This window comes from Apostichopus japonicus, chromosome 17 (genome assembly GCF_037975245.1).
Source record: "Apostichopus japonicus isolate 1M-3 chromosome 17, ASM3797524v1, whole genome shotgun sequence".
Taxonomy (NCBI): domain Eukaryota; kingdom Metazoa; phylum Echinodermata; class Holothuroidea; order Aspidochirotida; family Stichopodidae; genus Apostichopus; species Apostichopus japonicus.
Window position 1 is genome coordinate 19,194,119 of NC_092577.1, and position 17,071 is coordinate 19,211,189.

The 17,071-nt window shown below is 38.1% G+C and overlaps 1 protein-coding gene across 2 annotated transcripts; it reads right to left on the reverse strand.

The window, feature by feature from the left end:
• Positions 1-41: 41 nt before the first annotated feature.
• On the reverse strand, positions 42-8,520 carry LOC139984716 (uncharacterized). 2 transcript variants are annotated; one of them, XM_071998742.1, is made up of 5 exons: positions 8,040-8,520; positions 7,216-7,526; positions 6,277-6,440; positions 4,464-4,623; positions 42-3,329 (listed from the first exon to the last, which is right to left on the reverse strand). In XM_071998742.1, the coding sequence occupies exons 1-5, from the start codon at positions 8,075-8,077 to the stop codon at positions 3,199-3,201; spliced, it is 804 nt and encodes a 267-aa protein (XP_071854843.1). In that variant the 5' UTR covers positions 8,078-8,520; the 3' UTR covers positions 42-3,198. The 2 variants fall into 2 exon arrangements, with proteins under 2 accessions (XP_071854843.1, XP_071854842.1); XM_071998741.1 differs by having other exon boundaries at positions 6,277-6,476.
• Positions 8,521-17,071: the final 8,551 nt, after the last annotated feature.

Here is a 17,071-nt window from a genome sequence, read left to right on the forward strand (position 1 = left end):
GTCGGGTCCTATTATTGCCCAGATGGTTCGGTAGACCCAGATAGCACAATTATGTTGGGCCAACATTGGTATTTTAGGTTGGAACTTTATTGGTAAAATATATTTTTAAGATTGGGTGCTCGTAGTTTTACGGTTGGCCCAAAACGTTGTCCTAACAATGGGTCAACATTACAACAGCGTTAACCCAACACGTTGTTATCACAATGGGCCAATGTTAGACCAACGTTAAGCTCAAACTTTGTTGTTACAATGGGCCAACATATTGGGCCAAAATTGTTCAAAGGTTGTATTTAATGTTGGAGCTCTATTGGTAAAATGTAATTTTGAGGTTGGCTGCTTGTAGTATAACGGTTGGCCCAACACGTTGTCATAACAATGGGCCAACGTTAAATCAATGTTAGTCCAATATGCTGTTGTTACAATGGGCCAACATTGGCCAAAGCTTGTATTTTATGTTGGAACTTTATAGGTAATAGGTAATTTTAAGGTTGGCTACTTGTAGTTTTACGGTTGGGCCAACATGCTGTCGTATTAATGGGCCATCAATACACCAATGTTAACCCAACACATTGGTGTAACAATCGGCCAATGCTACACCCACCATTACACAACAAGTTGTTGTAACAATGGGCCAACGTTAATCCAACACATCCTTATAAACAATGGGTCAACGTTAAACCAACACAATGGCCAACATTGCATCAATGTTAACCGAACGTGTTGTTGTAACAATGGGTCAACACTGAACCAATATTAATCCAACACATTGGTTGTATTTTACATTGGAACTTTATTGGCAAAATGTTATTTGAAGGTTGGCTCATCATAGCTTACGGTTGGCATAAGACATTGTTGTAACAATGGGCCAATGTTAACCAAACACGTTGTTGTAGCAATGGGTCAACGTTGCACTAATGTTAACCCAACACATTATTGTAACAATAGGCCAACATTAAACCAACATGTTCTAACAATGGGCCAATGCTACACCAACACATTATTGTAACATTGGACTAACATTACACCAACGTTTACCCAACATGTTGTAACAATGGGCCAACATAACGTTAAACAAATGTTAAACCAACATGTTTTGTAATTGGCTAATTTACACTAATGTTAATCCAACAATGGGCCAACAACCTTTACCAAACATGCAGATAGAATGTCAACATTTCACCAAAGCACATATTAGTTTGTCCCAACATGAGCCTAATTGCTTTCTGAATAATATTGTGAAGCTGAAAAAAAAATCTGATATGTGGCTAACACCAAACAAAAGCTCTGTTCTTACATTTACAAAGATGAAGTAAAACAAGCAGAATTAACATAAACAAACTTCTTTTAATTCACAACAACTTGAAATATAAAAAAACATACAAGAATATTTACTAAATGTTTACTTTATCTTATTACTCTTACTAAATCTTACTTCATAAAAGTGTTATGTTGTTAGGTGAAGTAGCACTTAAAGGCAAGGCATGGGGCTTTATCGAGCAAATACTAGTGTTTTTTGCCAAACATTACCAACCAAAAATTTAATGTCATTTTTAACATTTCAAGCTTCTATTCTGTACCACTCCTGCATCCTCCCCTGACACACTAGGTACCACTGGGAAATGTGAATGAAGGTTTGATGGGATCACGAATATCACAAATCTTTCTTGTCACAAATTATCATAAAAAATAACACTTGTGATTAGTTTGTGAAGACAAGATGAAGCAGGGGAGGAAAATCAAGGTATCTTTAGTGGCTAATAAGATATTATACTGCTTAATTTTTCCTGGCAAGAAACAATGAGGTAACGATTATTTAAGTGAAGAACTTTTTACAGTAATTTCCTGCCAGCATTCTTCTTGAAAGATTAGGGATATTACAAAGATAGGATACATAATAGCACATCAACAGGCTAACCGCAAAGGTTATATATAGGGTGACCGGCCATTCACCAAACCCTTAAAATCAGCAATGGCGAGTTGAATTAATAATGATAATCTTGTATCATTTCAATCCTATTACAAAATAATGCTATGTTCATGAAGACAAAATACAGCCACGGTAAGTCTTAGTATTATTTCCATTTTAATATGGCAAGTATATAATTGAAGAAATCATGAGGTACTGACATTGGTGAAAACTTTATCAAAATGCTGTTATTGCAAGAACACTGGCAATGTAGTAGGTTTTGTTTTTATGGTCAATAAATGTTTCAAGCTTATAGAAATGAAGCAACTTTGTGTGATGTCACTAAATTACCACAGCTGAATTAATTCTGAATAGGTCCTTGAAAATTCTGTAAAATGATCAGATTTTTAATAAATTCTGATGATAAGGGTTAAATGCTTGAAGCTTCAGGTTGATAGCTGAAGCCAAATTAGGAATTTGCAATCAGTTTATGGCCAGAAGGCAAGGTTTTGTTTTTGACATAAGACATATTCATACATAAAAATAATAGCTGTAAATTCTAAACACACCAACCTATACAACCTATACATTTTCTAGGTTGAAAGTTTCATAGAGTTCTCCTGCTCAAGGATAATTATTATTGGTGGAATATGAAGTTTAACAACTTAACATGATAACATGCCCATGTACCTTCCATCTACTAACATCACAAAATCATGTAAGAAGATAATTCACAATATGGCTGCACAGTTGATGTTTTAAGTAATTTACATTAGCCCTTTCAGCGATTGGTAAAAACAGGACTGTTGCATGGCCTGAAGTGTTTATATTTATTATTAAGTGTGCAAAATGTCCTGTATATCACAACACTTATGAGCCTGGGATTTCCAGAAACAATTTTTAGAATAACAAGGTCATATGTGCTTACCTATTTGTATGAAGTTGACAAAGAACAGGGGAATTTCAGTCCCATCTGTAACACTGACTTAAATTCACTGAATGCGTTTAGTTTACAGACCATTTAATTGACTATACAACTTAGAAGGTTCGATCTAGCTTGCAGAATTTTCCAGCAGGTAAAGAAGTAGTGTAATCCTATCCTGTCTGTCACAATAGATTTAACCAAAATTATAACCATATTACATCACGATGTTGTTGCCACCTGTCCAAATACCTGTACAAAAAGTTTGACAGATTCCAACTGAAACCCTTTGTGTTACTTAAAAAAAAAATGAAATGAAACAGGTTTTGTCCATACTGGATGAGTGTAAGCTAGGGATACCGTGTTGGGTTTACTGATTGGCAGCCTGTCTGTTCTTTCTTTTTCCATCCCTGTCTCCAGCAAACCGCAGCCAGGACTTCTGCACCTCTTCCACAACAGATGCCGTTACCTTTTGCGTCAAAGGATTTTTCCTGATTGCACCTGGGTGCAGAAGAAAATAAACATTTATCTAAACACTTTAGTATTGTGGTATTTACATATAGCCATAAATGGAATTTTGGCCATACCAAAAAAAAAAAAATAATAATGAACACATGTTTGAAAAGATTGTCTGTTTCTTGCAGTTTACTGCAACTATGCCAGTAAGATTCAAACAAAGGTGGGAACAAATTCAAGGTGCAAAAATCAACATAGCAGGAAGGGAAGCATGGGAACCACAAAATGAAGACATTGTGTTATTCCTTGTCACTGTAATATTAACATTTACTCAAAAATATGATACTAGATGCAGTTAATACACAGAGCCAGGGAGTTAAAATCAACTTTCATAGCTATTCATAAATTAAGTATGTCAGTGGACTGAACATCTTTTTATGTGCCAAGTATGGGTTCAATCTCATTTTTTTCCATTGAATTAGTCTGATTACAAGGTTTTTAATATTTGACCTCTACCTGACCTTTGGATAAATGTGTAGGGTTCATCTACTCAATATGAGTAACCTACATACTAAGTAGAGGTTCATCCAAGTTTCTCTCATTGGGTTAGTCTGATTACCAATTGTTTACCGGTTTTTGATCACGATTGACATTTGATATCAACCATAATTAATAGCATTCATTTACTCATTATGGTCACCATATGTACCAAACATGAGCTTCATCTACGTTTTCCCCATTGAGTTAGCTTGATTACAAGAACTTCTCATGATTTGACCACAGTTGAACATTTAATCTCAACCAAAAATAGTAGTTATCTGAGTAAGATACTTTTCAAATTGTTGATAGACAGATAGAGTGATGAAAGGGTATATAGATGGATCCTCCCCCATCCCAATGGTTAACTGTCAGCTTTAGGGTTGGGCTGGATCTGCCTTGACATAAGATTACAGTGGTCATTTTGCCTGTGCTTTGAGGTCAATGCCATGATCCTGGCCTTGTGTGTCAGAGCCTTTGCTCCAACACTGCTAGCTATCCCTCAAGTATACTAATCTATCATCACATAAATTGATTTCTTGGGCTATAAAGACATACTAAACTCCATGAAAAAGGTGGAACTGACAAACATGGATAATGAATTTCCTGCCCAATCTGATTGGTAGTTCAGAATGTACTTACCCATTACCACCTTGTTCAGATGGAGGGTAGAAAAAGCAATCTTGTTATTCCTGCCTATCCAATTACACTGCAAGGCAAGTGTATTGGTCAGGCACTGTGCCATGATGCGTCTCACAGTGTCTTCTTTATTTCTCCCTCCAATGAGTGACAGACATGCTACCTAAAAAGAGAATTGAAAAGACATGGTATGACTGCATGGTTAAGAGTGTTTTCCATATTGCAGACTAAAAAATATACCAACAAGCAGGGTTGGCATTAGGAGCAGTAATCCTGCAGTGTTGTTGTGTATTCCTGCACATTTTAAATATGAGAAGGGGAATTACCCCCTATTTTTTTTTGGGGGGGGGTTAGGTTATTAGGATATTGTCTGGCCCTTTTTACAAGCTAAGGTCATATCGAGCCACACAAGGCCTTTTTATACCAGTTAGGGACACTGGATATAGATGTATTTTTTATTTTTGAGAGGACATGATTTCTGCTGGTTATACTGCACTGTGACTGTCTCATGTTGCGACTGTGACCATGAATGTATACACTCATAGACACATCAACCAATTGATGTTGAGAAAGGTGCAGGAAATCAGAAAAAAGCAAGAGTTTTCCACTAAAATCCCCTTAAAAAATTTACCCAAGAGGGGAATTACCCCACCCCCCCTGATTTTGACAGCTATCGCCAACCCTGCCAACAAGTAAAACAATTACCACTGAAGACAAGATCTGTTTGTAGGTGGAAGTGGTAATTACGTAACTGAAAGGTGTATTACAAGCATATGTAAAAGGGAGTTAATTATTGCATTAAAATCAGTCAAGTCACAACAAAACTTTTTCATGTACATGACATATTAGTCAAGTATATTGGGCAACCTTCAACCTCCAGTAAATTTAGTCAGGAATTTATGAAAAATAATATGCACTGCTAATTGAAACTATCAGTGTTTCAAACCCAAGAGTCCCAAGACCCTAACCTTTTAATTTCAAGAGTCCCACAGAAATTTCAGGGGTCTAAATATTTTTAAAGAGTAACAAAGTATTGCATTCAATAAGGAGACAAAAAAATACGTTTACCCTTTTCTTATTTTTCTGTCAGTTTTTATTGCTTGGTGGGGGTTGGGGAAGGAGGGGAGGGTTGGGAGGCAGTATTTACGGCCATCTTCCTTTTAACCAGTTGCAATGCCTATTGTATTTACTGGAGTATGTGGCCAGGCTACCTGCATGGGCAATTAAGACCAAATAAAAAAATAGCAGTTTCTCGTCGCTGCCCGCATCCCTTTTTTCCTGCCGCATCAATTTTTGTAACATCGCACAAATCATCGCCGCCGTTCATTAGGGCAGTAGTTTTTTTAGCTCAGATATTTACGTGAAAATCCCCCGCCTGCTTTTTACCGACAATCCATGTGCCCCGTGCGGGAGACTTAATCAAGTATATACATTTTAAATCTATTGAATCAAAGACGTAAGAAATGAGCCAATGTCAAGTCACATCTATACCTTTTGTGAGCCATGAAAGATTTTAGACTTTACTGCAAATACCATTATGTGAGGCCTGCATGCAGGCAGCTAAATTATACTGTTCTGCATAATTCCTTCATCTTGTGTCCAATTACACTTTTCAATGTCTGCTTAGTAAGCCAAAAGTAGCTGACTTCCCCTTTAAACTCTTCTGCACACCTGTAGTACATACAACCCTCAAGAATTTTAAGGTTACACTGATCATACAAAAAGAACGGTAAGATGACTGCTTGTGAAAAACAAGTTCAAAAGACTCGTAGATGATCATTGACCTCAAATACATCAAATGAAATCAAATGTCCACCTCTTCCAAGTCAGTAGGCAGGTTTAATGGCAAGCCAAGCTCATCGATGATCATTGTCTGTTTGTCTTCTTGAGAAACATCCGATGATCTCAACAACTCATCTACCTTGTTCTCCAGCACCTTCTGGCATGAAATTATGTCCTCCTGATTAGCCTTTATTGTCTCTAAAATTAGAAACATTCTTCTCTCAGATGCAGATACTATTAAAACAGAAAGGAAATAATGTGAAATATTGTTCTGTTCTGTTCTATTAAACAAGAAAGCCAACGGCTTTGGGATTTCTTGTCTTTACAATGTAAACACAAGTCCACTGTAATGTTTTTATAACACTTGATCTGAGATCATGTATTAACTTCTTTTATCGTGACAAAACAACAGTCCAAAGGCCAAAGTGGTGAGAGATAACTGCCCCTGGTACAACACAATTTCCACCGATTTGAAGCAATAGCCCATTAACCAGAGGCTTTTTCTCAAATTAGCCCTCGGTAACCAATTCCTTATTTCAACCCCTGGGTATGTCACTCTATTGTCATTTATCATGTGCCGTATTGCACAATAGTTGAAGTTAATGCACATATAGAAATAAAGCTATAATTGCAATACCATACCAAGTAAGGATACAATCCAACCTTCTGTTACAGAGTTATTATAATTTAAAGATTTTAAATTTTGACTTTGCGGGATTATTGACATCTTGAATGTGATGCATTGAACTCAACTTAACTGGACTGTTGCATCAATAGCTTTCTTGAATAGTGGGAAAGTGATCATACAATTCTGCATGTAAATCTGACTTAAAGACTTCATCAACAAAACGTGATGAGCCACGTACAACTTCAAAACTCAATGACCTATTGTCAATATTAAATATTGGTCAATACAGACTTACTGCTTTTTCATCAATAAAAATCTCTGTACTTTTCATAATCTTCAACTTACCATGTGCAGTTTCTACAGTGGATGAAATTGGTGAAACAGGTGTTCTTGATGCTCCTGCTATTGATTCACTGCAAGCTGAAATGGATCGATGTGGTTTCGTTATAATTGGCGATAAAGTCAATGCAGTGTAAGTGAGATCAACAGACTGTGTTCTCTTTGATAGTGGATCTGACATTAATGGCGATGATACCGGCCTGAAGACAGGGGTGGATGGGGCAGAAGCGAGGCTAGCACCAGCATTCTTTTTGGGTTCAGTTCTAATTGGTCCAGTATCATCATCACTGCTGTCACTGATGTAACGGGGGTTCAATCTGAAAGGAATATAATCAATACACTTAAGTATTCAAATGAACCTAGAATGGTAAACTGTCATAGTTCACATGCAAAAAGATATAGCCACATTTTTCAATTTATAATGATGGATTAGTGGATTAAACAAGGAAAACTTTAAAAAGAAAAGATACATATATAACGTACTGGCTATCAGGAATAAATTTGGTGTCTGATCACAGAAAATTTGATATCGTTGCAATTGGCAGCACTTGTAACTTATTGTGATATAATGCCAGCATGCGCACATGTTGAGGGTTTATAGAAATTTGCATTTAAGGTACAAGGTACATTTTCCCCTAAAATGACTGGAAGTGCCATATTTTATCTTTTATCGAAAATACTTATTTAGACATATCCTCACAACTATTGGACCAAACACTGCTCAATTTGGTATCAAATTGTTCAGAAAAACTGGGTCCCTATAATGATATCAATTTCATGAAAATGGCAGGAAGTACACCTACACTAAAGGAACAGTACAAATTTTTTACCTTTGCACATTTGGGTAGTATTTTTCACATTGTAGCATAGAACTTTTCAATATAATTTCAAGTTATTGATTTAATGCTGTAGCCCTCCTTCTATAGAACATTTATATGTTAATGTTCTATAACACCAGTATACCGATATCATTGATATCAGGGTTCATTTTAAGCGGTATCGCATCGCACTTTGCGATGCGATTATTTACATTTGCGATGCAAGATGATACTTTGTATCGCGCAACTGCTACACAACCCAAGGTAGGCCCCAAGACTACACACACCTAGGGTATAGCAGCCTAAAGTCCCAAATAACCACATACATTACTATCACACAGAGCATGATTCATTGGCACGACATGTTACACTCATATTTACTATTTTATCTGACACTTTTGGAGTTTTGTTTTCGCATTTGATTCAAATAATTTACTTGGCCTAGGCCTATGCCTGATCTGACCTACGCGGCTACGCAATAATAATAATATAACGTTACTTTTGCACTCGTACTCCGATCCACCGGTGCGGGCTCAGTCGGCATCAAGCTGAAGTTAGCTACCAATAACAGCGGACAATAGCAGCCGCCAATAAGCAATACTAGTGCCGGACAATAGCAGTGGATAATGAGCGAGTTGCTGCTATCGGTAGCTAGCTTCGGAATATTTACTTGAGAAATGCTTCCACTTTTTTATTGACATCAAAACTGCAAACTATTGTAACTGGCAAGCTAGGCGGCAACCTAGTGTGATTGTTCCATGGATATACATGATTTCGCGCACTTTTGACGTATTTTAATCAATATCGTGAACATCCTACAATAAAATTTAAATTCATCACGATTTTGGATATTTGTGTAACTATTTATGGGGCCAACGGCGAAATTCGATATATCAACGTTACTGCGCAATATGCCACATCGTGAATGCTTGCATAATTGCATTCCCTCTAAAAGTGGAAAGATATGTTTGAAACTTTCTTCTGAGAGTTGAGAGTCAATATTTCCAAAGAGGGAGACCCCCGCCCCCAGTGCCAGGGATACATTTATGACATCTTTATCGTGCAGCGCACGTGCACAGAAAAAAAAATTGCTAACCATTTTTACCAAACTGCTAATCAATTCAGGATTTTGATTAGCAGTACTGCCAAGCAAATTGAAAAATCTAAAATGAACCCTGATTGATATATATACGACCAATACCGGTAATGCATACTGAACACTCGGTACTATGTTAAATACGCCTACTATATCTGCCAACGTAATTAGGCTAAAGCCTAATTAACATGCATCTCCCACACAGTTACATAAAAAGTTCCCATGCCTGTACGTGAAGCGGAGGATTAAGGCCTAACAAGATAACCATGAGGTTTGAGATTCCTTAGCATCTAAAAATTAAGTTCATTATGTACAATTTTAAAGAATTTTCTTCAAACCCTACCACCGTTAATATTCATGACATTAGCACTAAAATAGTTGGTCTAACTAACTAGATAGAACAACTAAATAGGTTGTCTAATCCCTGTGGCCACTTACATGCCAAGTATGACCTTAGCCCATACCTTGACACTACTGAGAAAATGTGATTTGAGCCATAATGGGCAAAATTACAGTTGACGGCACCACCTCATTATTATTAACAAGATTAAATTTCCTACCACCAATCCATGTAGCTACTACAATCCTTCTGTACCAATTCTATAAAAATAAGTTTTAATAGTATTTTAAAATACAAGTTTTTATAGTAAACATTGAAAACTGAAAGAAGAGTACTTGATTCTTTTTAGAATCACACCAAGTAGGATCATTAAGTCCAACTCTGCAACAGGTCAACACAGAATTTGTAAGGAGACATCACTGATTTATGAAGATTTGCATTGAATGCATCTGCAAACAGAATTAAACAGAATAGAGAGTTCTAATAATTTCTTCACCTGTGAGGGACTGCCTAAATCGACTACAAATCGAGTCACTTGTAGCTTGCCCCTGCAAAATGACAACTTTCCAGTCTGGATTTACATTTGTTACCATAGCAACAATCACCTCAGTTTAAACTTGGAGTACATGGTGTCTTCGAAGTTCGGACACTTAAGACTTAAAACACCCCAAAACTAAATCTTCTGGTATAAATCATTTGAAAATATACTTCATAAGGTGGGAGAATTTTGTTATAGTACGATACACGGCCAAACTTTCTTTCCTGCAAACTGTTTTCACATTGTTTTCCAAGAAGATTCTTCGTGATTGTGGAACTCGTATTTCTTTGCTAGAGTATTGCGAAGTTCGGACACGCAACCCACAGTGTGGCGCTGGTGATAAAATTGGTGGCGCAGTTGCTCTTTCAGTAATTATAACAGACTTCATAGATCTTCGTCATTTTATTGACAAATATGTAAGTAATTTCTTGCACGCGGGTCATTTTGGAGAGAAAATAACTGTAGCTTCGTACTTTTTGGTGAAATTTGACTCTTCCTGTAGATTTTCATGGTGAAATCGTGTATTTCTTAGGGTGTCCGAACCTCGCAGTATGCCGAACTTCGCAATACTGTCTATACTATTTTTACGATAGGAGTAACAATAATTTCCGGTTAAGGTTAGCGTTAGGGTTGGATTGAGGGTTCGAGTTAGGGTTACCACTACTACATGCGCAGTTGCTTTATTTACTTTGAATTCGCATGAATTCGACGATGTCGTAAAAATAGTTTATAACTAATTGTTACGACTAGGCCTAGTTGTAAGAATAACCACGGCCTACAATCATATGCCTGACGTGGTAGTACAATCACATTCACAAGTGCTAACGTTGGGCCTAGCCTAGTATCAGCGACACCAGTTGGACATTGGCTAGTCCTATATCATCATTCTTTACTAAAGATAGTCAAATTATCAATAATTAATCAAACCTGCTAGCCAAAATATCAGTTCTGTGGTATTATGAAACGGAATGTAGACTCCCTCGTTGCTAAAAAGACGTTGCAATGATGCCTTCTTGAATTTTTACTTCGCTTATCAGTTAACCGCGCGTGCAACTAGTAAATGGCGGTAAAATGTGACGTGGACTGTATGTAACGTTGCCACTCGTGGTCAAATATTATAGAGCGCCAAAGGCGCCTGTGACACTCTACGTTCTTTGGTTGTGATTTGCGTGAGAGCGGGTACTCAACGCCATGAACTTCTCGGCCACTGTACCTATCAGGCAGGTCGTCCCGGTGGTGTATTTATTATATGAATTAGGGATTTATTTTTAGCACTGCAAATTTTTATTTGGTAAAGTGTGAATATTCTTTTTTTAGAATCATTGGTTAAGGTTTAAATATTTTGTTTACATACAGCATGTTATACTATGGGTACATGTACTCAGGTAATTCCGTGATGTATCTCCACGGTATACGGTGGCCTGGAAGTTCAAGTGTTGAAATCAATGTAAGATTCCTATATGCATCGAATTCAATTCAACACATTGGTTGATGTTTTAAACTTGATTTAAAATGTGTTGAAATCACATGTGCCTAAATCATCATATCTCACATCAACTTCGATTTCAACACATGTGAGTTAAATACATGAACTTCATTTTAATACAGTTTCAACACATGAACTTCAATTTCAACACATGAATTCCAACAGATGCGAAATCGAACATAGATTTCAGCACATGAACCTCTTGGCCACCGTAATGGTATGACCAGGGACGACGATAAAGGAGGATGTGGGGGTGTGTCACCCCCTCCCCTCAATCTGGAAAACTTGCTGATAGTTGGAAATCGGAGAGCGACAGTCGGAATTTCCGACTGCCACTACTAATTTTCCAACTAGGTTTATTAAGTTATTCCTGTTAGTGATTTTATATATTATTTTAATGCAATTAAACCCAAACAATTCGCGTGCTATCTGCCCAATTGTATGTTTATGGTTCCTGTAGTTTATCTCATTTTCAATTGTAATATATAGTGTTGTAATATCCTATATTTACATCTTAATTTAAATCTCTTACAACGGAATTAGTATACCAACTTATTGTTTAAGGTTTATAATCCTGCAAAACTGTGTTCAACCGTCCGAAAATTTGGAATAAACATATGAAAACTTATACATAACGTTAATTCTATAAAATATCATTATATGCAGCACACAATAGTTCAAACGGCTGACGAAAATAACCTAAAAAATTCTTGAACATCAATTACTTCAAAGATGCAAAATATAGCATCAAATTGCATCTAAGGACCCTTAATTAACAATTCAAAAATTTATTAAAGTGGAGGGAGACACCCCCTCCTCTTAGACCTCTCCCACAGGACAGGAATCGCAACATTTCCTCTTGGTGCTATTTGAAGATAGTAATCTGTCGGGAAATGTGGGTCCTTGATCCACTCGTACCGCCCACATTCACAAAATGTCTACCTATACGCCACTTAGCAACAAGTAAGTCCATACCTGCTGTGTTTAACTATATAAACAGCCGCGGGTCAAAGGGAGGGCACCCAGCCCGACCTCCTCTCCCTTCTTTGGTAGACCCCTAAACATTCTATCCACAAAAAGGATATACTTTAATTTCTCATGTTCCAGGATATCGCATCTCAGGGCATCTTCCTTTTTTTTTTGTCGGGCCGCGTGTCTTTTGTGCTCGCTATGTTGGATTTTGCCCTAACAAATTAAGCCCCTTCTATTTCCATATGCTTCATCCGCTCCTGGCAAAGTATTTTCGTATCAGCTATATGATAGTCGGATGATTAGTAGTTAGTCACTATCAGTCTGTTTGTTGTACAAGTAAGAAATATGTTTGAAATCTCTCAATTTACATGCCCCTTCCCCACATCCCTTGTTCCCCCAATAAGATATTGGAACACCTTGCTATCCACACCACTCTCCGGTATGGGTAAAACAAATTCAGCGCGCTGTGCGCGTACTTACTCGTGTTGAATTTCTGCGCTCTAAATTATCACCATCTCATGGTCGTATTTCGAGTCAGTTGGACAATTCAAAGAAACAAGCAATTGGCTCAGTCTTTGTTGACTTTTTTTTTTATATTATTCTATATCTTCAACCACTCAGAAGAAAAACCCGAACAGCTTATAGGCAGTTATGTTACCGACTGTCCGACCATTTGGCCAATACCTATCTTTATACTGGGCCGTGGATATCGCAACAAATATCTTGACTTGAGTCACCCCCTCTGTATTTGTGCAGCCTGTAGTGAAGGGACTATTGTAAATTTAATTTGAGGCTAAATTATAATAAAACACACACATACACACAATTAGAATATGTAAATGTACATATGTTATCTCTCTGAGCACCCATAATTAAACCAAAGGAAATCTCCTCGAATATCGGGAATTGTTTTGGTGCCATCGTCCCATGTCCGTCTGGTAATATTTCAAGTCCTGAAATAGGACAAAAAATTGGTTATTTTTTGCATCATCTATCAACGGTTTGCAAAGTAATTGGACAACACAACACTTTGGGAGGATTAAGATGGTTACGTCATTAATTGACAGGCAGTAATGTCAAATGCCATGCCTGAAACCTCGCTGCCGATCGGTGGTAAAGTTCAAAATTACAAGTAAAGAGGGAACTAAGCGGCATTTTACAGTTGGTTGGCGAATATCGGCTCCAATATTAGTTTAACGCGCAAGGCCATACAGTTGGCTGGCAAATGCTATCCCGTGTTGTTGTGTTGGTTTAATGTATATAGCCCAACATTTGTCTGGAGAATGTTAGCCCAGTTTTGGCTTAAAATCAGAACAGTATGCTGGCGAATGTTGGCCCAATGACGATTTAAAGACCAACTATGGAGACTTTTCGATGAACATAAAATCCCACCATTTTTCATGTATGTAATCCTTAACTGACTCCAATTACATTGCTGTAATTAACTTTACCAATTTCGGAAGTTAAATAAGTGAAAAATGGGACGAAAAGTCAGCTTCTATTTCAGACATTCCAGAAACATTCCTAAGACATCAGGTGACCATGTGACGTCAACGTTTGTATACCTCACTCACAACTATACTTTTAGTGTGTAAAGTCGTATACTTGAGCTGCCAAAAACATCAACGATATTACTCCTTTTTCCTCAAAATGTCACAATTCTGTGTTGTTGGAGGTTGCAGTTATACCTCATCCAACAAAAGCATCAGCTTTTTTAGATTTCCGAGTAAAAGAACCGACGTAAAACGCCGCAGACTTTGGATCAATTTTTTGAGATCCACGCGGAAAGATTTTTCAGCACCCGGAGTAGCTTATGCCCATGAGTCCACATGCATGACCCTGCTTCTGTGTATGCTGCAAATGTCTCATTCTGTGAAAATTATATACTGTCGATAGCTGTGTCGGACCATGGTCGGACATAGCTAATGTGAAATTGACCGTAAACACGCCCTGGACGTCCTTACATGTAACATTATATCACGCAATTGACAGTAATATATTTACTGTAAGAGATGTTCGTATATATATACCAGGGAGTTGTTATGGTCCATAACAACTCCCTGTATATACCGTGCCAAGGGTATAGCATTGTTGGTACATGTACGGTAGTTAGTTACAACTCTCGCCGGCGTTGGCTCACAGCATGTGTAAATAGCCATGTTAGGATTTATCTATTTCATTTGTTGTATTCCAGTATCGTGAGTTCGTGATACATGTGTAATATTGTCCGTTCTGTTTATTCCGACATCTGCATGGTCCAAGGAGTTGAATAAAAACGGTAGTATGTAGCGATCGGACGTTTTATTTCGTTAGTGACTGTCTTGTGATTGTGTGATGTTAGTACTGGTCAAGGCCTGTTTCAACTAGACCTAACTCTATGGAATTACACAGACTCACGGTAGTTTTTCGCCCAGGATTGAACAAGAAACGTGGATTAGGATATTCACTGCTAAATTTGTTTATTGACAGGATACTTTTTCTGTGTTTGTATACTTTTGGATATTAAAACGAGTAAGTACTATGTAAGTATATTGTACCGTACGGACCTATTGACGCTACGCTATGTAAAAGATGCCTCCATTTGAGTGGAAATTTTGCTAATAAAATAAGCAATTTAACTAAAATTTCTGCTTATAATTGTCTTAAAACTTGTTGTTAACCTTCATGTGTTCTTGTTTTAAGCTAACAGCTTTTCAAACGCTCGAAATTGGAAGTCAAAAACAGTACAATTGTTCGCTATCTGTGTACAAACAGTGCCTATATCAGCGTTTGATTTTCGCGGTATACAAACTTTGACGTCACACGGTGACCAGAGGCTCCTTTGGGTCAATCTCTGTTTTCAGACATTCCAGAGGTTCATGTCACGTGACTACCCAAAATGTCCATTTTCGTGGTCGTTTTTGATGGGTTATAGTAGGTTTTCGAAGATTATTTTTTACACATGTTGATTATGGGTATGTAAACTCCTAAATTAATGGAAAATCTCAACAAAAAAAATTGCCTCCATATTTGGTCTTTAACGTTTAAAGCCCAACAGATTGCTGGCCCAATGTTAGTTTAACGTGTAAAGGCCAACAGTTGGCTGGTAAATATTGGCCCAATGTTCTTGTAAGGTATGAAGACCAACAGGTGGCTGGTAAATGTTGGCCCAATGTTCTTGTAAGGTATGAAGACCAACAGGTAGCTGGTAAATGTTGACCCAATATTGGTATAACGTGTAAAGACCAACAGTTGGGTGGCGAATGTTGGCCTATTGTTAGTTTAACGTATATAGCCCAACAATTGGCTGGCCATTGCTGGCCCATTGCTGGTTTAACGTGTAAAGCCCAACAGTTGGTTTGTTAATATTGGCCCAAAGTTGGTTTATTGTGTAAAGACCAACAGTTGGGTGGCGAATGTTGGCCTATTGTTAGTTTAACGTATATAGCCCAACAATTGGCTGGCCATTGTTGGCCCATTGCTGGTTTAACGTGTTAAGCCCAACAGTTGGTTTGTTAATATTGGCCCAAAGTTGGTTTATTGTGTAAAGACCAACAGTTGGCTGGCGAATGTTGGCATATTGTTAGTTCAACATATACAGCCCAACAATTGGCTGACCAGCGCTGGCCCAATGTTGGTTTAACGTGTAACGCCCAACAATTGGCTGGTAAATATTGGCCCAATGTTCTTTTAACGTTTAAAGACCAACAATTGGCTGGTAAATGTTGGCCCAATGTTGGTGTAACGTGTAAAGACCAACAGTTTGAGAATATGCATTGGTTAAATGTTGGCCCAACATTTGTTTGCCAACTCAACATAACACCAACCATTGCCAACGTCTGCCATCCATTAGCCAACATTGGCCCAACGCACGGTGCTATCTGGGGAACTCCCTCGGAATCCCGTCCGAACCCGGGGACTTGCCATTCTTCATCTTCGAAAGCGCCTTCCAAAGCTCAACAGTGGTGCTTTTTACGTGACCCGTCATACGGGATACAAAACGTCACGGCCAAACGGCACTACCAAACCATCCCATTCTTACAAACGAACCTCAGGTCAAGCGAGCCAAAAAAAGTACATACGCTCACCGACCTGCAGAGACAAAACGCCCAACCCCCCACTGAAATATTAAAAAACTACAAAAGGACGACCAGCACGCAGCGAAACAAAACACCCTTCCCCAGCACACCACCGTCCAAAAAAGGCAGCCCTAGATAAACGGCGAAAATCGCCTTCAACCTGAAGGCGAATGTCAGACTTCACCGCCTCCAAGACTGCCTGCCAACTGGCAAATTTCCCCCTATAAACAACATCACATCTATTCCTCCAAATAAGTTTTTTTACAACAGAACAAACATAAATAATACGCTGCAACACAGCAACGGAACAAACTGGAGGATCTAATCCATACAAGACAAAACCCTCTCCTACCGACCAGGAACGGTCTCCCGTTAAACGGTCGGTCCAGGACTGAAACCACTCCCACAAGTTCAAAACAAAGGGGCAATGCCAAAAAACATGGGCAGTACTCTCTAAGCTGTCACAGCCGGTCCTCGGGCACAGTCCATCACCCAATCGCCAGTGATACCTTTTCAGATTGGTCACCAAGGCACCGTGTGCAATTCTCCATGCA

Coding starts and splice junctions, on each gene's coding strand:
- LOC139984716 (XM_071998741.1), bottom strand. CDS start 8,077: ATGCTACAATGTGAAAAATACTACCCAAATGTGCAAAG. Junction 7,527..8,039: donor TACTACCCAAATGTGCAAAG/GTAAAAAATTTG, acceptor TATTCCTTTCAG/ATTGAACCCCCGTTACATCA. Junction 6,477..7,215: donor CACTGTAGAAACTGCACATG/GTAAGTTGAAGA, acceptor CTGTTTTAATAG/TATCTGCATCTGAGAGAAGA.